The sequence below is a fragment of the Oncorhynchus tshawytscha genome, linkage group LG10, assembly GCF_018296145.1.
Source record: "Oncorhynchus tshawytscha isolate Ot180627B linkage group LG10, Otsh_v2.0, whole genome shotgun sequence".
NCBI lineage: Eukaryota > Metazoa > Chordata > Actinopteri > Salmoniformes > Salmonidae > Oncorhynchus > Oncorhynchus tshawytscha.
The window spans coordinates 43,659,579-43,685,028 of record NC_056438.1 but is presented as its reverse complement, the minus strand read 5'-3'; the positions used below and the strand labels follow the sequence as shown (position 1 = coordinate 43,685,028).

At 43.0% G+C, this 25,450-nt stretch overlaps 1 protein-coding gene across 1 annotated transcript in view; it reads left to right on the top strand.

The window, feature by feature from the left end:
* Nucleotides 1–25,450, top strand: part of LOC112260210 (potassium channel subfamily T member 2-like) — an 88,464-nt gene that overhangs the window by 23,503 nt on the left and 39,511 nt on the right. Inside the window, exons 16-21 of the mRNA XM_024435141.2 lie at nucleotides 7,832–8,034; nucleotides 8,294–8,510; nucleotides 9,366–9,471; nucleotides 9,767–9,939; nucleotides 12,164–12,235; nucleotides 12,583–12,717. Coding sequence (XP_024290909.2) covers nucleotides 7,832–8,034; nucleotides 8,294–8,510; nucleotides 9,366–9,471; nucleotides 9,767–9,939; nucleotides 12,164–12,235; nucleotides 12,583–12,717 — 906 coding nt within the window. The remainder of the gene's footprint in view (nucleotides 1–7,831; nucleotides 8,035–8,293; nucleotides 8,511–9,365; nucleotides 9,472–9,766; nucleotides 9,940–12,163; nucleotides 12,236–12,582; nucleotides 12,718–25,450) is intronic.

Below are 25,450 nucleotides of genomic sequence, written 5' to 3'. Positions count from 1 at the left end.
CTAGCCTTCCACATTGCTAGCTTCCTCTGTACCACTGCGATACGCATGTTCCAGTTTAGCGTCGCTGAGCCGGAGGTCTCAAAATGGACCGCGAGAATCCTCAGGGCCCCCTCACAGAGAGATAACCCCCCGGGCACATCCGTTCTACCGCGCCATCTTCCGAAAAACTTGACGGAAGACTTTGCATGGTTCAGAACCGCTCCCGACGCTCGGGTGAAATCCCCAAAGATGGCAAGGGACCTTGTCAGGCACGAGTCCTTGCACAGCAGCAAGGAAGTGTCGTCGGCGTACTGCGTCATCTTAACACGCAGCCCACCACTTCCAGGGATCAACAAGCCTTCCACCCCTGTGTCTGCCCTAATGGCAGCCCCCAGAGGCTCCATGTACAGAACGAAGAGGAGAGCCGAGAGTGGGCACCCTGCCTGACCCCAGACGAGAGGTCAAAAACGTCACCCAAGTGACTATTTACACTAACTCGGCACCCCGCTCCGACATATAATGTACGAATCCATCCTATGAACTTCTCTCCAAATCCTAATCGACCTAACACTCTGAATAAAAAGGATCTATTCATGCGATCAAAGGCTTTCGCCTGATCTAGCGCTGCTACCATTAAAGGCAGTCCTCTATCTTCAACCCAAGCGATGAAGTCCCTGATTAACTGTAGGTTCCATCTAATAGAGCGGCCCTCTACCCCGCACGTCTGATCCTCATGGACGACGTAGGGAAGGGCTGTGCGCAACCGGTCTGCTAAAACCTTTGCAAGTAGCTTGTAATCTACACACAGCATGGTCAACGGCCGCCAGTTGCCAAGGTCTGTTACTTCCCCCTTCTTATATAAAAGTGACAGCACACCAACAGCCATTGATCCCCCCGGGACCCCCGTCTCAAGAATGGCCTTCAAGACTTCGAGGACCACTGGTCCAAGTATACCCCAAAACTTGAGATAAAACTCAGCCGGCAGCCCATCCATCCCAGGCACCTTCCCTTTTCCCATCCTCCTAAGAGCGCTCTCAACCTCTTCTAGTGAAATCTGGGCCTCCATCACTTCTCTAATGTCCTCCGGCAACCGCCTGGACAAGTGTTCTAAAAACACATTTCCCTGCTCTACATCTATTTCCCTTTCCTTAAATAAACCTTGGAAATGATCAGTTGTCACCCTGACCATATCCTCTGGTTCTCTAACTATACTACCATTTTCTTCCCTAACGCCATGCATTACCTTCCTACTCTGTCTGTTCCTAACCGACTTAAAGAACATAGCAGAACAAGTCTCATTGTGTTCTAGAAAGCCACTATGCGCACGCTCCAGGAAAGCTCGAGCCTTCCGCTCCTGCAACTCCCTGAGCTGCGCCTTTAGGGTTGCGGATCTCTCCCAGTCAAACGACCCGCCGAGGTTGCCTGCCTCGTACTCGAGTTCAATTAACCTTTGGATACGATCCACCTCCCTCCTCTCCTCCCTTTTTTCCCTCTTGCAATACCCTATTATAAAAGCCCTAATCCTCACCTTAACTAATTCCCACCACTCTAACACCCCCTCGCACATGGACCAGAGGCCTTCAAGCCTCCAAAAGAAACCATAAAACCCGTCAACAAAAGCCTGCTCCTCCAGCACATCCCGATCTAACTTCCAGTACCCCCTACCAAAGAGGCAGACTGGCGACCCCACCTGCAGGAGCACCCCGTCGTGATCCGAAAAGAAAACAGGCAACAGCCGCCAAGACAACTTACCCAAAGACCTGGGTACAAAAATATAGTCGAGCCTCCGCTCAACCCCCCTTGAGTTGCGCCATGTAGGACCGGCCATTTTCGGAGTAGTGTGCAGACCACAATCAACCAGACCATGGCAAGCCATTAGCCCGGTAATTAAAATCCCCCCCTATCACTAATTTCCTATTTGTGACACACAGGGGCGTCAGACAGTCCACCATCTCCCTCCTGTCTGCCACCACCTGTGTCCCATACACCACCACTAATCTAAATTTACAATCCCTTATCGTGACATCCACCCCTATAACCCTCCCCTGCATTACCACAAAAGAATCCTCCACTTTTACCTCCCTGTGCCCACACAAAATCCCTACCCCCGATGAGTGCACCCCCCCAATACCCCAAACCGACTCCCCTTGTCCCACTCCCTCTTAAACCTACTAACATCCCCTCCATCCCTCAGGTGAACCTCCTGTAAAAAACAAAAATCAAACCCCACACCCTCCAAATAACTAAAAACCGCCCTCCTCTTAACAAAATCCCTTAAACCCCTTACATTTAAACTAACAAAAGTAAAATTAGACCCCATGAAAGAATAAAATAAAAACATGTAATACACTCAAATTCTAAACCCAGACAGAAAAAAAAAACAGGAGACTCACCCGATGCTCCCCTGCTCCATATCTACCAGTGAAAACACCATCCGTACTCCCGACATCCCCCCCTCTTCCTCCATCTCACCAACCCAGGATGCAGGAATAGTGTTTGGCTCCGGGGTGCCCTGCACCCTGGGTCTACCCCCACCTCCTCCTGTACCCAGTCCTGAGTCTTGTTAGGTGTGTCCCCACCCAACAGAAGTTGAGGGCCTGGGGAAACCAGCAGCAACCCAGAGGTTTCTCCCACCCCCATCACTCTCTTGACCATCCCCTCCCTCTCACTGTCGGCCAATCGCACCCTCCTCTTCATTCTCTTCTTTGGTGATGGCGGCAGTGGAGAGATACCACCCCCCCGCCAGCTCCTCCACCATACCCCTCATCTCTTCCACCAGGGCACTTTTCCCCCACTCCACTTGCTCTTCCACCGTCTCCTTCTCCACCACTCCTCCCTCGCTTTCTTCTCTCTCATGCTCCTCCACTCGGTTGCCTCGTCAAAGGTAATGAATGTTTTATATTTTATTTCTGCGTTTTGGGTCGCGCCGGCTACCGCAAAATCTGTTGTTTTGTTGACGGTCTGGTATTCTGGGGGTGCATGCTATCAGATAATAGCTTCTCATGCTTTCGCCGAAAAGCATTTTACAAATCTGACTTGGTGGCTAGATTCACAACGAGTGTAGCTTTAATTCAGTACCTTGTATGTGTGTTTTAATGAAAGTTTGAGTTTTATCGAAAACTATAGGTGGCGCTCTAAAATTTCTGATGATTTGATCCCGCCACAGGGACCTAGTCCCTAACAAGTTTTAAATGCTCAAGACACACTTTTCACCAACACATGTTATTTTATTTATCACATGCTTCTTAAACAACAAGGTGTAGACTAACAGTGAAATGCTTACTTATGGGCCCTTCCCAACAATGCAGAGAGAAAGAAAATAGATAAATAATAGAAAAGTAATAACACGCAATAATAAAAGTAATAATAAATACATAATGAGTAATGATAACTTGGCTATATACATGGGGTACCAATACCGAATCGATGTGCAGGGGAACGAGGTAATTAAGGTAGATACAGTTGAAGTCGGAAGTTTACATACACAATTCCTGAAATTTAATCCTAGTAAAGTTTTCCTGTCTTAGGTCAGTTAAGGTCACCACTTTATTTTAAGAATGTGAAATGTCAGAATAATAGTAGAGAGAATTTTTTTTTTCAGCTTTTATTTCTTTCATCACATTCCCAGTGGGTCAGAAGTTTACATACATTCAATTAGTATTTGGTAGCATTGCCTTTAAATAGTTTAACTTGGGTCAAACGTTATGGGTAGCCTTCCACAAGCATCCCACAATAAGTTGGGTGAATTTTGGCCCATTCCTCCTGACAGAGCTGGTGTAACTGAGTCAGGTTTGTAGGCCTCCTTGCTCGCACACGCTTTTTCAGTTCTTCCCACAAATGTTCTATGGGATTGAGGTCAGGGCTTTGTGATGGCCACTCCAACACCTTGACTTTGTTGTCCTTAAGCCATTTTGCCACAACTTTGGAAGTATGCTTGGGGTCATTGTCCATTTGGAAGAACCATTTGCAACCAAGCTTTAACTGACTGACTGATGACTTGGGATGTTGCTTCAATATATCCACATAATTCTACTTCCTCATGGTGCCATCTATTTTGTGAAGTGCACCAGTCCCTCCTGCAGCAAAGCATCCCCACAACATGATGCGGCCACCCCCGGGCTTCACTGTTGGGACAGTGTTCTTCAGCTTGCAAGCCTCCCCCTTTTTCCTCCAAACATAACGATGGTCATTATGGCCAAACAGTTCTATTTTTGTTTCATCAGACCAGAGGACATTTCTCCCAAAAGTATGATCTTTGTCCCCATGTGCAGTTGCAAACCGTAGTCTGACTTTTTTATGGCGGTTTTGGAGCAGTGGCTTATTCCTTGCTGAGCGGCCTTTAAGGTTATGTTGATATAGGACTCGTTTTACTGTGGATATAGATACTTTTGTACCTGTTTCCTCCAGCATTTTCACAAGGGCCTTTGCTGTTGTTCTGGGATTGATTTGCACTTTTCGCACCAATGTACGTTCATCTCAAGGAGACAGAACGCATCTCCTTCCTGAGCTGTATGACGTCTGCATGGTCCCATGGTGTTTATACTTGCGTACTATTGTTTGTACAGATGAGCATAGTACCTTCAGGCGTATGCTCCCAAGGATGAATCAGACTTGTGGAAGTCTACAATTTGATTTCTGAGGTCTTGGCTGATTTCTTCTGATTTTCCGATGGTGTCAAGCAAAGAGATACTGAGTTTGAAGGTATAAGCCTTGAAATACATCCACAGGTTTATTTTATTTAAAAATTTTATTTCACCTTTATTTAACCAGGTAGGCCAGCTGAGAACAAGTTCTCATTTACAACTGATAAAGCAAAGCAGTTCGACACATACAACAACACAGAGTTACACATAATAAACAAACATAGTCAATAATACAGTAGGAAAAAAGTATATATACATTGTGTGTAAAGGAGGTAAGGCAATAAATAGGCCATGGTGGTGAAGTAATTACAATGTAGCAATTAAACAATGGAATGGTAGATGTGCAGAAGATGAACGTGCAAGTAGAGATACTGGGGTGCAAAGGAGCAAGATAAATAAATACAGTATGGGGATGAGGTAGTTGGATGGGCTATTTACAGATGGGCTATATACAGGTGCAGTGATCTGTGAACTGCTCTGACAGCTGGTGCTTAAAGCTAGTGAGGGAGATATGTGTCTCCAGCTTCAGTGAGGTTTGCAGTTCTTTCCAGTCATTGGCAGCAGAGAACTGGAAGGAAAGGCGGCCAAAGGAGGAATTGGCTTTGGGGGTGACCAGTGAGATATACCTGCTGGAGCGCGTGCTACGGGTGGGTGCTGCTATGGTGACCAGTGAGCTGAGATAAGGTGGGGCTTTACCTAGCAGAGACTTGTAGATGACCTGGAGCCAATGGGTTTGGCAACGAGTATGAAGCGAGGGCCAGCCAATAAGAGTGAACAGGTCGCAGTGGTGAGTAGTTATATGGGGCTTTGGTGACAAAACGGATGGCACTGTGATAGACTGCATCCAATTTGTGGGGTGGAGTGTTGGAGGCTATTTTGTAAATGACCGAGGTCGAGGTTCGGTAGGATGGTCAGTTTTACGAGGGTATGTTTGGCAGCATAAGTGAAGGATGCTTTGTTGCGAAATAGGAAGCCAATTTTAGATTTAATTTTGGATCGGAGATGTTTAATGTGAGTCTGGAAGGAGTGTTTACAGTCTAACCAGACACCTAGGTATTTGTAGTTGTCCACATATTCAGGTACACCTCCAATTGACTCAAATTATTTCAATTAACCTATCAGAAGCTTGTAAAGCCATCATTTTCTGGAATTTTCCAAGCTGTTTAAAGGCGCAGTTAACTTAGATGTTCGAACTGACTTGCCAAAACTATAGTTTGTTAATTAACAATAAATATGTGGAGTGGTTGAAAAATGAGTTTTAATGACTCCAACCTAAGTGCATTTAAACTTCCGATTTCAACTTTATGTACATATAAACTCAGCAAAAAAATTAACTTCCCTTTTTCAGGACCCTGTCTTTCAAATATAATTCATAAAAATCCAAATATCTTCACAGATCTTAATTATAAAGGCTTTAAACACTGTTTCCCATGCTTGTTCAACGAACCATAAACAATTTATGAACATGCACATGTGGAATGGTCGTTAAGACACTAACAGCTTCCAGACGGTAGGCAATTAAGGTCACAGTTATGAAAACTTAGGACACTAAAGAGGCTTTCTACTGACTCTGAAAAACACCAAAATAGAGATGCCCAGGGTCCCTGCTCATCTGCGTGAACGTGCCTTAGGCATGCTGCATGCTGCAAGGAGGCATAAGGACGGCAGATGTGGCCAGGGCAATAATTTGCAATGTCCGTACTGTGAGACACCTAAGACAGGGTTACAGGGAAACAGGATGGACAGCTGATCGTCCTCGCAGTGGCAGACCATGTGTAACAACACCTGCACAGGATCGGTACATCCTAACATCACACCTGTGGGACTGGTACAGGATAGCAACAACTACTGCCCGAGTTACACCAGGAACGCACAATCCCTCCCATCAGTGCTCAGACTGTCTGCAATAGGCCGAGGGAGACTGGACTGAGGGTTTGAGCACGTCTGGGACCTGTGTGATCGGAGGGTGAGGGCTAGGGTCATTCCTCTAGAAATGTCCGGGAACTTGCAGGAGCCTTGGTGGAAGAGTGGAGTAACATCTCACAGCAAGAACTGTCAAATCTGGTTCAGTCCATGAGGAGGAGATGCACTGCAGTACTTAATGCAGCTGGTGGTGACACCAGATACTGACTGTTACTTTTGATTTTGACTCCCCCCCCCCGCCTTTGTTCATGGCCACATTATTAAATTTTGGTTAGTCACATGTCTGGAACTTGTTCAGTTTATGTCTCAGTTGTTGAATCTTGTTATGTTCATACAAATATTTGCACATGTTAAGTGAACGCAGTTGACAGTGAGAGAACGTTTCTTTTTTTGCTGAGTTTATAACCAGGAGTAAAATGACTGGGCAACAGGATAGATAATAAACAGTAGCAGTGGCGTAGGTGATGAGTCAAAAGGTTTGCGCAAAAAGGGTGAATGCAGATAAATAAACATCAGCAAGTTTTTCTAAACTGAAATTAGGACTGATCCTACATACTTAAAACCAGCCCTATTTATGAGTATTCTAATACAGGTGACAAAATGTAGGTCAAAGAACAAGAGTAGGGCCTTGACCACAATAATAATAATAATTAATAATAATAATGGATTAAACTTCTATAGAACTTTTCATAACAGAAATCTCAAAGCAGTTCATAAGCACAAAACAAACAAACAAGCAATATATCATGACAGGTCAACCAATAGATGCCAAGTCTTTGAAAGCTGCATCCTACGAAGAAGGAGAGAGTCAGTTCATGGCTTGAGCTGTTCATGGCTGTTCAGAGGATGGTAAAGGATGGTGATGGAGTCTGCTGATGATCTTATAGAGGGCAAGTCTGGGAACCAGCATTAATCTTATAGCCACTGGACTTCTCCTCGTCCACTCTGTGAAGCACCCATTTGGGTGATGCGTCGGCAGCTCTGGGCAATAGAAAGCTCACCACAATGTTCAGAATAGTAGCTTTTCATCCTCTCTACGAGCCCTCTGCCTCTGCAGTGTATTCCTCCATCTCCAACTCCTCTTACGCTTCAAGCGACTCCTCATAACCATACCTGGAAAAACCTAGGGCCTTAGCAAACACTCTGGTCTCGTCATGTGATCAGGAAAACCTCGGGCGCCCAGTCAAATGGGCTTTGAATAGGCTTTCTCTCCCTCTGTTGTTTTCCTCTGTATCTCCACTCTGCATAATCTAACACTTGCCCTATATCTCCATCTCTGTCCTCAGGTATGGTGTGTGTCTGATCGGGGTGTGCCGGGAGGACAGTAAGAGCATCCTGCTGAACCCCGGGCCCCAGTTCCGAATGAGCCCCAATGATACCTGCTTCTACATCAACATCACCAAGGAGGAGTATTCTACCTTTAAGACCCAGAGAGAGAGGATGGTCAGCCGGCCTCGCCTGCCAGTACCCAGTGTCATTGCTAGCATGGGTCAGTAATATGAGCTCTATTTCAATATCAAAATGTATGTACTACGTAGTATGAAGTGATGTACACTAACAAGTGAGTAATGTATTGGACAAGTATAGTGTGCTAGTGTGGATATTGGTATATATTAACATGGATTATTCTGCATTATTGAACTACAATTGGTATTTTTCTGAAATATTGTGAATGAATTCACTTGTAAGAAAAATGCCAACAGTTAATAGTATGTTGTAAATGTTGTTCTACTTGTATCCTTGTTCAGGCACTGTGGCCATAGACCTCCAGGACGCAGGCTGCAAGCCCCACTGTGGGCCCACTCTCTGTCTCCCCCCAGAGGACTTTAAGGGTAACAGCAGGAGGCCCAGCATCAGCCCCGTGCTAGAGGTGCCAGACACTTCCTCTCTGCACACAGGTGACCTCTATAGCGACCAATCAGAGGACGAGAACCTGCCCTCCGACGAGGACGTATCAACTGAGGAGTATGTTTTATATCATTTCTATAAGAGGATGTAAGCCAAGCTTTCCACAAAAAAATAAAAAATATATTTTGGGAAACATTGATACCATGCAATATGTCTTACTTTTTATTCTCCAATTTAAAAAAAAAATGGGATAAAAAAAAAGAGTATGTAAGCCTTTTGGTTATTTCAGTTAGGGGTCTCCAACTTTGGTCCTGGAGTGATACTATGTGCACTTGATTCAATTAACTACAGATATAGGATCTTAATTTGACCTATTTTGTCACAGCAAAACAATCCTGCAGCAAGACGATTTGAACGTTTAGTCCAGTGGAGGCTGGTGAGGGGAGAACGGCTCATAGTAATGGCTGGAATGGACTTTATGGAATGTACGGTGTTTAATTCCATAACATCTACTCCCTTCCAGCCATTACTATGAGCCATCCTCCCCTCACCAGCCTCCACTGGTTTAGTCCATAATGTCTCTTGATCAGTGGTTAGGCTATTAGCTGGCCAAAAGTAAGTTACATGTCCAATAATGTTAATATAAATGTGTGTTAGTGTGGGTTTTCAGTGAATTTATGTAAATCAGAAAGCTCATCTGCATTTCCTGTGGTGCAAGAAAATTCTCAGCAACAAAAGAGTGATCAAATTACGACCCTACACCTGTATGTTCTAGACTGAAGACCATGCATAGTTGATTGATTCAGGTAGCTCTCGCCGAGACTGATTGATTTAGCTCTTGCCGAGACTGGAATTGGAGAACAACAGCAGTAGATGATGATTTGTGATACAGTAATGACATTTGTTTGGCTATGAATTTGAATGGCAGATCCATACTCATAAAATATGAATTGTGTGTCTGTTTATTTGAAGCTATGTGAAAGGCTATTCTCCCAACCTGCCTTACATCGGGAGTTCTCCAACACTTTGCCATCTACTGAAGGAGAAAGTACCATACTGTTGCCTCAGACTGGAAGGGGTAAATGATGCAAGTCACTTATTCAGTTCAAGCAATATAGGTAGTATTAAGTCATGTTAGCCATTGGCACTATTGATGCTGGTTTCCAGACACAGATTAAGTCTAGTCCTGAACTAAAATGCATGCACAATGGGGAATCTGCTTTTTAGTCCAAGACTAGGCTTAATCTGTGTCCAGGGAAACCGGACCACAAAATATAGCTTATGGTATTTTAATTCAAATACATATTTGTTTGTGTATTTGAATTAATACATAAAAAACAACAACATAAAAATGTATGTTATTTTCCCCATAGGGTTGTCAGCATAACAACTTTGAGGACGCCAAAGTGTATAGCTTTAAGAACAAGCTGATCATTGTGTCGGCTGAGACGGCGGGGAATGGACTATACAACTTCATCGTCCCACTTAGAGCTTCCTACAGACTAAAGAAAGAGCTGAACCCGATTGTGCTGCTCCTGGATAATCAGTAAGAACAGCGTTTTATTTGATCTTCTTACCCTTTTTATTGTGCTGCCCTCTTGGTCGGATCTCCAATGTAAAAGCGTTACAGATTTTCGGCGCAGGATGAAGACAATCCTGCAGCAGGAAGATTTGAACATCTGAAGGAATGTTTAGAATCGCCGCCAGGGTGCAGCTGGAAGCAGTGTTTGTATACAATGCAGAACCATAGCTACCTACGTTGTACCTTCGACTGCAGGTCCACTGGGCGCCAGTTCTAGTAGCCTATGTAGTTTTATTACATGTTCAAGGAAAGCAATAAGCAGAATAAATTATTGGTGGCGTCAGTGTGGTCCAGTGGATACAGTAGGCCTGTGCTACTGTAGCCTGCGTATAACAGTTTAGCAATGTTAGGGCCATCCACGCCAAAGACCATAACTACTGTATACTGACAAATTATACATAGCCTAGCTATAAAAACGTGGGCGAGCATCCACACTGAAGGTAAGTGTATTGTTCTACAGTAAGCCTATATCTGCCAATCAACTGATGGCCAAAATCAGCAGTGATGGAAAAAGTACCAAACTGTCATACTTGAGTAAAAGTAACAATGCCTTTTTTTTACGGAAAGCCAGGGGCACATTACAACATTTAGACATTATTTTCAAACGAAGCATGTGTTTAGTGAGTCTGCCAGATCAGAGGCAGTAGGGATTACCAGGGATGTTCTGTTGATAAGTGTGGGAATTTGTACTTTTGGTTTCATGGAAAATTATGAGGTAAAAAGTACAATATTTTCTTAAGGAATGTAGTAAAGTAAAAGTTGTCAAAAATATAAATACAACTTAACTACTTAAGTACTACTTTAAAGTATTTTTACTTACATACTTTACACTATTGCAAATCAACTCATCCACAGAAACACAAACAGTAGGCTATTATCGGGTTTCACACCTTTTATTATGTGATAGTGGATTGGAATATAATATATTGGAATATAATCAAATAACAAAGGGCATATTGCGACCATCGATGGCACTAGATTATCGCCAGTTGATATCTCGTTAGACCGTCAATACGCGCACAGCTGATCTCAATTGCAACCATTATTGGTCACCTCATTAACGCTCCCTAAAAGATGATGTCAGTGTTATTTTAGTCTAGCCTGTTGACTCTCACTAAATTATTCCGGTGCTCTGTTGTTCGCGACATACTTTAGTCGTTTGTGGTGATGAGGGGCATAGCCTAGACTTGCTACTCTACTACAAAACATTTTGAGTGCACCATACACCCATGCTGCATTCATTATTTATTTCGTAAGCTAAAAACACAGAGCCTAACGTTAGCTGGCTAGCTACTATGAGGATGTCATGTCATTGGAGGAGTGGATGAGTGACTGAGTTTTTCCCCTCATATTGTTTTTCGGTGGCTACTGCTAGAGATGCAAGTGTCATTTGGTTAGCTAGCAAGAAATGTGAATCACTTTGCTAGCTAGCTATGCTGAACTTGAACGACTCTAACTGCACTGAAGCCGCTCAACATTTACATTACATTCAGTCGTCTAACAGACACTCCAATCCAGAGTGACACACAAGAGCAACCAGGGACAAGCGCCTCGCCCAAGGGCACATTGACAGATTTCCCACCAAGCCAAATCGGGGACCCACCCAAGTTCCCAACTTCCAGGACACCAACGATCCAAGATCCCCCAACTGTTCCCCCGAGAGCTGCTCCTCAACCATCCAACCCCCCCCACACACACACACACAGTAATGAAATACCAAGAAAATGTAATTTTTTTGTCAAGTTCCTTAAATGTGCTGAGAATGTTCCAAAGGCAAGCAACTATCCGGCACCATTCCCAGAAAGTTGTGGGAAGGTTGTATTAAAAAATAACCATAGGACAACCACGCGCTCACCAAGCTCTAAGTAACATATGTTTCTCAAGACGTTATGTGCTAGCTGGAAAGTGAATGTCAAATGAGATTGAATGGCTGTAGTTTATCTTGAATTCAGCAAGATACCAATGAGCGCCCTTTTTGGTACTTTAACCGCAAGCAAATCAGCACTTCCTACCATATTTTCTCTATTTTATAAAAGTGACTGTCTCTTTTGGATATGTCGGGTCGGGTACTGTGACAACAAAAATAACAATAGCTGTTTGAATGGACAATGAGGATCCATTCAATTGAATTATATTCCATTCTATTCTATTATTTTCTATGTTGTGATGTGTTATGTTGTTTCACCAGGCCTGACACACAGTTCCTGGAGGCTATCTGTTGGTTCCCGATGGTGTTCTACATGGTCGGCTCCATTGATAAGTACGTGACGCACAACATGACCTTATCAATCATCTAATTTAGTGCATGTACTGCATTTGTATGCTATTAGTCTCCCTATCAAGAATACATCTAAAAGGAAATGGACTGAGTGAACCGAAATATCAATTTCTCAAATATGTCCTGTGTCCAAAGTCACCTTTCTAGACAGCCCCTGAGAAACTACTAGTTACGATTCTCTCTCCACAGCGAATGTTTCTGAATATAGCTAGCTCATGTGCAGGGCCCAGAGGTTTTCCTGACAGTCTATAACTACGGTCTTGAATTTTTCCTGACATTTTCATGTCAAGAAGTCAAATTCAATTCAAATGTGTGTGTGTCTCGCATAGCCTGGATGACCTCCTGCGCTGCGGTGTGTCCTTTGCGGCCAACATGGTGGTGGTGGACAAGGAGAGCACCATGAGTGCAGAGGAGGACTACATGGCTGACGCCAAAACCATCGTCAATGTGCAGACACTGTTCAGGTACCGTAAACATCGTCAATGTGAAGAAACTGTTCAGGTACCGGAAACATCGTCAATGTGCAGACACTGTTCAGGTACCGGAACCATCGTCATTGTGCAGACACTGTTCGGGTATCGCAACCATTGTCAATGTGTAAACATTGTTCCGGTACCGCAACAATTGTTAGTGTTTAGGTAGCGATACCCTTCTTTGTGATTTTGTACACTTACCTCATGGCATTCCTTCTAACTGCCATCTCTGCTTCAGAGGCAAGTCTTTCTACATATTTAGGTGTTCACAGCAAAGGACTATTTCTGTCTGTAATAAAGCCCTTTTGTGGGGAAAAATGAATTCTGGCTCCCCAGTGGGCCGGCCTGGCTCCCAAGTGGGTGGGCTAATGCCCTTCCGGGCATGGATGGGCTCCTGCCCAGTCGTGAAATCCATAGATTAGAGCCTAATGAATTTATTTCAATTGCCTGATTTCCTTACATGAACTGTAATTCAGCACAATCTTTGAAATTGTTGCGTTAATACTTTTGTTCAGTATATGTACGTGTCGTTCCTCATGCTGAACAAATTTGCCTCAAGGACCCATAAGGATAGATTTTTATCCATCTTGAATATTTTGAACAACCTTTAAAAATCGTACAGTACTCTCATAAACCATATGTTGGAAATTCTGTATGTAGGCCCATGGTACAGTTGAAGTCAGAAGTTTACATACACTTAGGTTGGAGTCATTAAAACTCGTTTTACAACCACTCCACAAATTTCTTGCAAGCAAACTATAGTTTTGGCAAGTCGGTTAGGACATCTACTTTGTGCATGACACAAGTAATTTTTCAAACAATTGTTTACAGACAGATTATTTCACTTATAATTCACTGTTTCACAATTCCAGTGGGTCAGAAGTTTACATACACTAAGTTGACTGTGCCTTTAAACAGCTTGGAAAATTCCAGAAAAGGATGTCATGGCTTTAGAAGCTTCTAATGGGCTAATTGACATCATTTGAGTCAATTGGAGGTGTACCTCTGGAAGTATAACAAGGCCTACCTTCAAACTCAGTGCCTCTTTGCTTGACATCATGGGAAAATCAAAAGAAATCAGCCAAGAACTCCATCAATTGTAGACCTCCACAAGTCTGGTTCATCCATAGGAGCAATTTCCAAACTCCTGAAGGTACCACTTCCATCTGTACAAACAATCGTACACAAGTAAAAACACCATGGGGCCATGCAACCGTCATACCGCTCAAGAAGGAGACTCGTTTGGTCTCCTAGAGATCAATGTACTTTGGTGCGAAAAGTGCAAATTGATCCCAGAACAACAGCAAAGGACCTTGTGAAGATGCTGGAGGAAACAGGTACAAAGTATCTATATCCACAGTAAAAACAAGTCCTATATCGACATAACCTGAAAGGCCACTCAGCAAGGAAGAAGCCACTGCTCCAAAACCGCCATAAAAAAGCCAGACAATGGTTTGCAACTGTACATGGGGACAAAGATCTTACTTTTTTGAGAAAAGTCCTCTGGTCTGATGAAACATAAATAGAGCTATTTGGCCATAATAAACATTGTTATGTTTGGAGGAAAAAGGGGGAGGCATTCAAGCCGAAGAACACCATCCCAACCGTGAAGCACAGGGGTGGCAGCATCATGTTGTGGGGGTGCTTTGCTGCAGGAGGGACTGGTGCATTATGTGGATATATTGAAGCAACATCTCAAGACATCAGTCAGGAAGTTAAAGCTTGGTTGCAAATGGGTCTTCCAAATGGACAATGACCCCACGCATACTTCCAAAGATGTGGCAAAATGGCTTAAGGACAACAAAGTCAAGGTATTGGAGTGGCGATCACAAAGCCCTGACCTCAATCCTATAGAACATTTTTGAGCAGAACTGAAAAAGCGTGTGCGAGCAAGGAGGCCTACAAACCTGACTCAGTTACACCAGCTCTGTAAGGAGGAATGGGCCAAAATTCACAAAACCTATTGTGGGAAGCTTGTGGAAGGCTACCCAAAACGTTTGACCCAAGTTAAACAATTTAACGGCAATGCTACCAAATACTAATTGAGATTATGTAAACTTCTGACCCACTAGGAATGTGATGAAAGAAATAAATGCTGAAATAAATAATTCTCTCTACTATTATTCTGGCATTTCACATTCTTAAAATATAGTGGTGATCCTAACAGACCTAAAACAGGGAATTTTCTACGAGGATTAAATGTCAGGAATTGTGAAAACTGAGTGTAAATGTATTTGTCTAAGGTGTATGTAAACTTCCGACTTCAACCGTACATCTGTTAACCAATACCTTTTCTCAAGCTAAGTTAAGAGATGGCTGAGTTCTTGATTAATCAGGAAATCAGATTGTAAGTGTCCATTTAAATGCTTTGTAAATCCACTTCACAATGGTATCAGGCAGAGTGGAACAGAGGAACCCAAGAGCAGACTCCAACGAGGGGACTGGGATGAAGTAACCAAGTTATTTATTGAAACACAGGGGGAAGATGGAGTGCAGGCCAGGGGAAGCTCGGGTGGGTTGCAGGAAACCAGGTGCGGAGGCTGAGTTTTGCATTTATATCTTAAAAAATAAGGAACTATTACCAACGAACTGTTTTGACTTTGTAACACTAATGCTTATAATAATCATGCAAATATATTTGTCTCATGGACCAAAAGACAGATTCACTCCAGATTTGGTCTTTAGTTTGAGAAAATAATGCATTCAAAGATGGCCACACTACACCAGCAGATGCATATTACCACGTACGTTAATATGCAAACATTTTATTTTCATGAACCATAGGACCAAAGGACACCAACTTTGGCCCAAGGTACATGTCTTTACTTAGTTTGAGAAAAACTAAGGGATTGGTGAAAAGAAGATTGAGTTATTGACTAATCAAAAATCTGATTTGACTTTCCACTCCACAGTGGCCTATCAACTGGTCATCACTTTCATGGATGTCCCTAAGGTGAACTACACTGAATTTGGTATTGATATATAAAAAAACAAGGAAATGATTAACTCATTATTTGCATACATCGTAGTAGTAGTCGTAGTTGTAATATTAGTTCATTTAAAGGGACCATGTGCAGTTAGAAACATACATTTCACATAATTAATGGAGGATGGAGGATTTGAAGTCGCTAGTGCTTCTTAAGGTAGAGGTGAAGGAATTCTATTTCCTGGTGCCTGAGTTGGAGAATGTTGACTACCCAAAGGTGGTTTTGCTTTTAGGAATGACACGGCCTCCTCTTGTGGAGATCCAGGTGACTCTGCTGTTAGGTTAATATGAAAAAATCTTTCAGAGGTGGCGGTGCCACATTGTTGATAATCTTATAAACTAGACAGTCATCTGAGAAAAAAAAAAGTTGTCCACATTGAACAGACTGTACTTGTGGAGAGTATTACAGTGATGATAATGATGTGATTTCCTGTCCACGGTCTTCAGTCCTTGTTTATATAGTGATCGAAGGGGTTTCATTGGTTTGAGAACAGCCGGCAATGGAACAGGACAGGTGAGAGAAGATCATTACATGTAAATAAAGTACATATTGGCTGCCACTGTAGAGAGTGAGTTCCTGATGTTTTGAAAAATTCGAAAGACTATATGTGATTTTGCTGGACATCTTTTCAATTTTTTTAAACTTCAGTGTAGGGTCTAGGACAATGCCCAGGTATTTAAACTCAGGGACTGTTTACATTTTTTGTCCGTGGATGAGTATGTCCAGGTAAGCATAGTTGTTTAGTTTTGTGGAGTAGTACATAGCTACCGTTTTTCCCACATTTGGGCCATTCAGCCACTTTTGCCAATGCTGCTGTTAGTTTGCTTGCCACTTCATTTTTGCCATGTGTATAAAAAAAGCTGTATCATCCGCATACATTTAAATCTCCATGCTCTGGCAAACATGGACGGTCATTAATGTCGAGGCTGAATAACAAAGGGCCCAGATTTGACTCCTGTGTCACTCGCCATAGTGCAATCCCTTGGTGATGACATTGCGGTTAACCGTGTCGAAGGCTTTTCTGAGGTCGAGGATAACTGCACCGACAACACCCCCTTTGTCAAGCTTGGCCTTGGTCATATCTGGGAGATAGCAACATGCTGTTTCTGTAGAGTGGTTGACCTTATACCAGTTGTGAAAGTAGATTTAATTTCTTCCAGCTATGGGACCTCCTATTTGTGCACACGCTTACATATAGAACCCCTATTAATTCAATAGTAAAGATTTGTCATTTCACTTTTTAAATGTATTACCTTTTATTGTGGCATAAACCAAACCAGTCTTGATGTTTTCATCTGATTTGTCAATAACTTTGAAGGGCTCTTTTACTAGGCTACTCACTTACGTTCATCCACTCGCAACACATTTCCAGCCTCCAAACAGTGGTGAACGGAAAGAGACATCTGTTACGCAAAACACCACAAATTGTAATGTCATTTTGGCGATTTGTCATTAGACCAGAATTTCTGCATCCACTGCTGTCCACACACGTCTTGGTGTTTGCCAATCATCTCTGCCTTAGCAAAATTTCTGTTTTCTAATCTAACCACATCGCATTTTGGAGTGTAGGCTACACCACCAGTCTTTGTTTTTTTAAATAGATTTTTACCCCATTTTCTCCCCAATTTCGTGGTATCCAATTGTTTAGTAACTACTATCTTGTCTCATCGCTACAACTCCCTTACGGGCTCGGGAGTTTCGAAGGTTGAAAGTCATGCGTCCTCCGATACACAACCCAACCAAGCTGCCGGCCTGCCACCGGAGTCCCCGGACAACCAATTGTGCATCGCCCCACAGACCTCCAGGTCGCGGCCGGTTACGACAGAGCCTAGGCCCGAACCCAGAGTCTCTGGAGGCACAGCTGGCGCTGCAGTACAGCGCCCTTAACCACTGTGCCACCCGGGAGGCCTACACTACCAGTCTTGCTCATTTTTCAAGCCTCTGACATGCGGTAGCCTAATGATAAATAGTGATGTAATAGCCTACAGTTTGACATTTCGTTTTAATTATTGTGATAGCCTCGTGTTTTGTGCCTCATGTTTTATTTTAAGAAAGAAATCAGCTTTGGCTTTCCTGAAGCTCCTAGTCACTTAATTTCTCAGTCCCTTGTAAACTAGGCGTTCAACCTCTAAGCCAGATTTGAGGGATTTCTTCAGAGCAGCATCTCTCTTATTAGTCAGGTGCCAAAGAATGTCATTGAGCCAAGGTAGGTTCTGTTTTTTTTTTTTTTTGTGAGGGACTTTCCTTGAGAATTTGCTTTGGATTTGATTAATTGTTGTTGCCATTTCATTGCAGTCATTGCAGGTTTTCCAATGCCTCGCAAAGAAGGACACCTATTGGTTGATGGGTAAAACAAATGCATAAATTGAATATCCCTTTGAGCATGGTAAAGTTATTAATTACACTTTGGATGGTGTATCAATACACCCAGTCACTACATAAATACAGGTGTCCTTTCTAACTCAGTTGCCGGAGAGGTAGGAAACTGCTCAGGGATTTCACCATGAGTCCAATGGTGACTTTAAAACAGATACAGAGTTTAATGGCTGTGATAGGAGAAAACTGAGGATGGATCAACAACATTGTAGTTACTCCACAATACTAACCTAATTGACAGAGTGAAAAGAAGGAAGCCTGTACAGAATAAAAAATATTCCAAAACATGCTTTGCAACAAGGCACTAAAGTTGCTACGCTTTTCGCAGTAAGTTCGTTTTGACTTAAATATGCTTGAAAATGTATGGCAAGGCTTGAACATGGTTATCTATCAATAATCAACAACCAATTTGGCAGAGCTTGAAGAATTTTGAAAATAATAATGGGCAAATATTGTACAATCCAGGTGTGCAAAGCTCATAGAGATTTACACAGAAAGACTCACAGGGATTTGAACATGTATTGACTCAGGGGTGTGAATACTTACAGTACCAGTCAAAAGTTTGGACACACCTACTCATTCAAGGTTTTTTATTTTATTTTTGTAACTATTTTCTACATTGTACAATAATAGTGAAGACATCAAAACTATGAAATTACACATATGGAATCATGTAGTAAACAAAAATGTGTTAAACAAATCAAAATATATTTAGATTCTTCAAAGTAGCCACCCTTTGCCTTGATGACAGCTTTGCACACTCATGGCATTCTCTCAACCAGCTTCACCTGGAATGATTTTCAAACAATATTGAAGGACTTCCCACATATGCTGAGCACTCTTTGGCTGCTTTTCATTCACTCTGTGGTCCAACTCATCCCAAACCATCTCAATTGTGTTGAGGTCGGGTGATTGTGGAGGCCAGGTCATCTGATACACAGCACTCCATCATTCTATGACTTAGTCAAATAGCCCTTACACAGCCTGGAGGTGTGTTGGGTCATTGTCCTGTGGAAAAATAAATGATAGTCCCACTAAGCGCAAACCAGATGGGATGGTGTATCACTGCAGAATGCTGTGGTAGCCATGCAGGTTAACTGTGCCTTGAATTCTAAATAAATCACCAACAGTGTCACCAGCAAAGCATCCCCACACCATCACACCTCCTCCTCCATGCTTCACAGTGGGAACCACACATACGGAGATCATCCGTTCACCTAATCTGAGTCTCAAAGACACGGCGATTGGAACCAAAAAAATCAAATTTGGACTCATCAAACCAAAGAACAGATTTCCACCGGTGTAATGTCCTTTGCTTGGATTTCTTGCCCAAGCAAGTCTCTTCTTATTATTGGTGTCCTTTAGTAGTGGTTTCTTTGCAGCAATTCAACCATGAAGGCCTGATTCACGCAGTCTCCTCTGAACAGTTGATGTTGAGATGTGTCTGTTACTTGAACTCTGTGAAGCATTTATTTGGGCTGCAATTTCTGAGGCTGTTAACTCTAATGAACTAATCCTCTGCACCATTGGTTACGCTGGGTCTTCCTTTTCTTTGGCGGTCCTCATGAGAGCCAGTTTCATCATAGCACTTGATGTCGTTTCTCTTTGATTATTTGAGCCTTTCCTGCCCTAATATGGACTTGGTATTTTACCAAATAGGGCTGGCTTCTGTATACCAACCCCTACCTTGTCACAACATAACTGATTCGCTCAAATGCATTAAGAAGGAAGGAAATTCCACACATGAACTTTTAACAAGGCTGTTAATTCTAATGCATTCCAGGTGACTACCTCATGAAGCTGGTTGAGCGAATTCCAAGAGTTTGCAAAGCTGTCATCAATGTAAATATATTTCTTTTTTTTTTAACCCTTTACACTATTCCATATGTGTTATTTCATAGTTTTGCTGTCTTCACTAAAATTGTATAAATAAAAGAAACTCTGGAAAGAAATGTCAACTTTTGAAGTGTACTGTATGCAAATGAGATATTTCTGAATCTTTCCCAAATATTTTTGCAATACTTTCTAAAAACATGTTTTCACTTTGTCATTATGGGGTATAGTGTGTAGATGGGTGAAACAAGTCAATTTAATCCATTTTGAATTCAGACTGTAACAACAAAATGTGGAATAAGTCAAGGGGTAGGAATACTTTCTGAAGGCATTATACACCATAAATGATTTCAGACCATTTGATTTCCCTTATTTCATCTTAAAGATCCAAATCTCTTTTAGGAATGCGACTGATGTTACTTTTGGTCCTCTTACTGTCGTCCTATCTGAACCTCTGTTTGGTGAGTTTTCTTGCAACCAAAGTAAGATTGTGGTTAGATAAACCAGAAATTAAGTTGTATGATTTTTAAAAAATTCATTCAGGCTTATGAAGTCCAGTTGTGTCTTTGTGGATTTTGTTATCCTATTCGGCCTTCAATCAGTTGGGTTAGCTAGTTTCCTTGTTCTGTCTTTCAGTTGCCTTTCGTAGATCCTCTGGTTGACGGGGGAAGGGTCGACGTGGCTACTCTGGATGATTGGGGAAGGGTCGACGTGGCTACTCTGGATGATTGGGGAAGGGTCGACGTGGCTGCTCTGGATGATTGGGGAAGGGTCGACGTGGCTACTCTGGATGATGGGGGAAGGGTCGACGTGGCTACTCTGGATGATGGGGGAAGGGTTGACGTGGCTACTCTGGATGATGGGGGAAGGGTTGACGTGGCTACTCTGGATGATGGGGGGAAGGGTTGACGTGGCTACTCTGGTTGATGGGGGAAGGTTTGACGTGGCTACTCTGGATGATGGGGGAAGGTTTGACGTGGCTACTCTGGATGATGGGGGAAGGGTTGACGTGGCTACTCTGGATGATGGGGGAAGGGTCGACGTGGCTACTCTGGATGATGGGGGAAGGGTTGACGTGGCTACTCTGGATGATGGGGGAAGGGTTGACGTGGCTACTCTGGATGATGGGGGGAAGGGATGGGGGAAGGGCTGACGTGGCTACTCTGGATGATGGGGGAAGGGTCGACGTGGCTACTCTGGATGATGGGGGAAGGGCTGACGTGGCTACTCTGGATGATGGGGGAAGGGCTGACGTGGCTACTCTGGATGATGGGGGAAGGGCTGACGTGGCTACTCTGGATGATGGGGGAAGGGTCGATGTGGCTACTCTGGATGATGGGGGAAGGGTCGATGTGGCTACTCTGGTTGATGGGGGGGGGAAGGGATGGGGGAACGTGGCTACTCTGGATGATGGGGGAAGGGTTGACGTGGCTACTCTGGATGATGGGGAAGGGTTGACGTGGCTACTCTGGATGATGGGGAAGGGTCGACGTGGCTACTCTAGTTGATGGGGGAAGGGTCGACGTGGCTACTCTAGTGATGATGGGGGAAGGGTCGACGTGGCTACTCTGGATGATGGGGGAAGGGTCGACGTGGCTACTCTGGATGATGGGGGAAGGGTCGACGTGGCTACTCTGGATGATGGGGGAAGGGTCGACGTGGCTACTCTGGATGATGGGGGAAGGGTCGACGTGGCTCCTCTAGATGATGGGGGAAGGGTCGATGTGACACCTGAGTGTGGAAGGTTTGAACTGATCTTCTTCTGTAGTTTCTATTGGGGTCCATTAGAGGTATTTTGTCACCACCTCCTGTCTGCATGGAAGCTGAGGGCTAGATATCAGGATGGTGTTTTAGTGGTTTCTTTCCTGTTTCTATAGACTCTTACATGCTGACCAAACCGGACACGCGCACATTGATTTTGTTCATCCACACTAGAAGCAATCAGGACACGTAGGTTGAAATATCAAAACAAACTCTGAGCCAATTATATTAATTTGGGGACAGATCAAAAAGCATTAAACATTCATGGCAATTTAGCTAGAAAGCTTGCTGCTAGCTAATTTGTCCTGGTATATAAACATTGAGTTGTTATTTTACCTGAAATGTACAAGGTCTTCAACTCCGACAATTAATGCATAGATAAAACAATAAACCGAAATCATTTCGGGCCATCTCTCCTCCTTCCTTAAGGCTTCTATTTCTTCATTGGACTTCATATGGTGGTTGGTAACCAACTTTACAGCCTTACTACAACCTACTGAAGTGTGGACCTAAGTTAATCTCATTAGTAAAACTAATGAGGAGATGGCACGTGGGTATATGCTCCTAAAAACCAATGAGGAGATGGGAGAGGCCGGACTTGCAGCGCGTCGAGTGTCACAAATAGAACCAATTCATATTTTAGCCCCTGGCCACGCAGACGCTTGCTGATGCCTGCAAGCAGTGTGGGTGCTATGACTGAATAACATGTATGTGTACATTTATTTTGCAGCACACACGACCCGATTGGTGTGGTCAGCATGTTAGTACAGGGTTTCAGATTTGTCCAACAGTGGTTTCGTTTTTTTGCTCTGCAATAAGTTCTGGTGATCATGTAGAGTGACATGGCTTATTTCAGCTTTGTGTAACTGGCTGCTTTAGGACTGAGTTCATTGGGCTGGCCATTGCCTGACTTACAAATTGTAGCTCACTAGAAAGAGTCTTCCACTGCACCATATTGTCCTGGGTCTCTTTTAATTTGTATTTTTAGAGACAGATTGTCTGGTTGTAATTCATTCATCTGAGACCGTAGATCCTTAAAACCACTTTGTGTCCATTTATGGAGATTTTACCAAGACAAAAAACAAAATGGGCTAATATATTATTGTCGACAATGATAGATCAGAGAACAGGTTAATAATTATTATTATAAATAAGGACGCAGAACTTGATATTCCCAAAATAACCATGGACATTTATGACAGTGGAACTGTCCCACAGTAATGAGGATTACCTTAAGTCATTTAAGGAATTCTTTACTACATTGAAAGCTGAAGTTGAAAAAGAGTCCTATTTTCTGCCAAGGATGATCACAACAAGGAACAATTTGAAGAGACATTTAATGCATCTAACTTTCAGCTTTACTTTGCCCAATACAAATAACAAATTGTAGTGCACATATGAGGCAAGCCAAATTCAGCACTTGAGGTATGAAATCATCAAAAACCAAATCTCCTAAAGCACAGATACTTTGTGATTCTTGGCATCTGTGCTTTGTAATTATTCTGGGTAAACAAACAATCTCCATGACAACGTCTTGGACAATGTTTCTCTTGAACTGTGCTGGGATGATGATTTTTGTTGTTTTGTTTGTTTTTGAAATATTTCAATTGTGGTTTATACAATTACTGAAATAATAAAATATTCTGAAATATAATAGTACTAATACTGACTTATAGTAAGATACAATTATGCTCAGTTCAGTATCATTAAAGGAGTAGGCCTACCTCCCCTTCAAGTGTCTCAAGTTCCCTCACAGATTGACTGATTATTTTATTATGCTCCAGATATGTAATACTCTTGTAATTTCTTTGTGCACTTGTATGTCAATACTTTAGTCCTGAGGACCTTGAAATATGTTTTTCCGATATAGTTGTTCTCGGAAGATTTCAGTGGTTTGCTAGCTTTTCCTGAAGCTGATAAATCCTGTATTTGGTCCTGTTGCTGGAAAAAGTGCACTTCCTTTGAAGAAAACATATAAATTCGTAGCTTTTGAAAAGGACATTTAAAAAAATATATAGTACATTAAGAATGCATTCTGTTAGCCTAGACATTTCTAGCAGGAGCTTATCTTAACTGCTGCGGTTTGTGCTCAAGATCTGCAAGTCATCTTCTCCACATAAACCATACGCCAAATTCCCTCCAGATTTTGTGTTTAGACTCATCATTGCACATAAAGGAAGATAGTGCTTGCTTTGTTATCCAACTGACCTTGTGACCCTTCTGTCTTCCCGTGAACCCTGTTCATTGCTGCTCGCAGCTATATTCTCTTCTTTCCTTGCTCCTTTCTTGACCTCTGTCATTTGCTGAGTATTATTTCTCTATCCTTTCCTTCAGTAGAGTAGATATGGCATCAAGCAGACGTTTTTCGTATGTGTTTCCATTCTTTTTTTCTTGCGACCAAGCACTTTCTCCCCTCCTTCACCATAGCTTTGTTGAAGCTTTCTATGGTTAACTCAGTATCATCTTCTAGGACAGCAAACCTGTTTTTTAGGCTGACGTTGAAATCCTTTTTCACATCTGGGTGTTCCAACTTGGATAGATCAAAACAATGTTTCCAGTTTTGCCCTCCTCAGCTTCATTAATATTTTTCCAATCAGCATATTGTGGTCGCTGCTGATGTCTGCCATTCTTTTGACTCCTACACCCTGCAGAGATCTTCACTTGCTGTTTATCAGAATGTGGTCGATCTGACTTTCTGTCTTGCCATCTGGTGATTTACATGCAAGCTTGTGTATCCTTTTATGCTCGAACAGGATGCCACCTATGACCAAGTGGTTTTCTTCACACAAACTGCACAGATGTTCACCATTTTCATTTCCTGCACCGATGCCATGTTTCCCCATTGTCCTTTTCTCTTGCATGATTGTCTTCTCCAACTCCTATTATGAGTAGGACATCATGCTTGGGTACTTCTAATTGTGCTTGACAAATTAAGAATAGACTCCCCACTTGCCAGTCTCCTTTTTCCTTCAGCTGGCCATATTTCTTCTGTACCTCTTAACAGAGTTTGTATTTGTGCATCTGTTGTATCGCTGGAGCACGGCGCCCCATTTGAAACAGTGTTCTGACATTCCCACATCCAACTTTCATTTTGGATAGCACTCTGGATAGTCTCAATGGCCTTGAGTTGCAATCCTGTCGCATTCAAATGTATCCACTCACGGGCCAGGCCCAGAGGGCCATGGCTCCTGGGTGAGAGTAGAAAATCTCCTTGTTCACTTGGGTCAAAACATCCCTGCATAAATGGTAGCTGCCAGGGCTGGTTGTAAAGTAGGAGAGTGAGCTCTGTAAACCAGAGCTTCCCTGGCTGTAGAGGGACTCTAAGATGAGGGAAGAGCCCTGTTTCCTCACTATGTTTACCAGAATGGGGAGTGTCAGGCATAGAGAAGGAAAGCACAAGCACAAGGCATCACCCTTGCCAGGGGGGTGTGCTGGCGCTCTCCCCTCTTGGACTGTGCCCCTAGTGAGCAATGACATGTTTGCAGCTACAGGTTTGGCTATACGGTGTCACCAAGCGGGGATATCAGCAAGACAGAGCAGCCGACGGAATAACATAAGCCGTCAAACAGTGTAGCTTAAAAGGAAGAAGGAAACATATTGGTTACCCAGACGTCCTAATCCTGAGCAGTAGAGCAGCTATGTGTCTGGTCTTTCTTGTCCCTACTCCGAAGATGAAGATTAACAACAGCAAAAGTATACTCAGCCGCTCACTCCTGTAAAGGGAGGTACAGATAGCTGTATGGGGCTCTGTCGCCTGATAAGGGTGC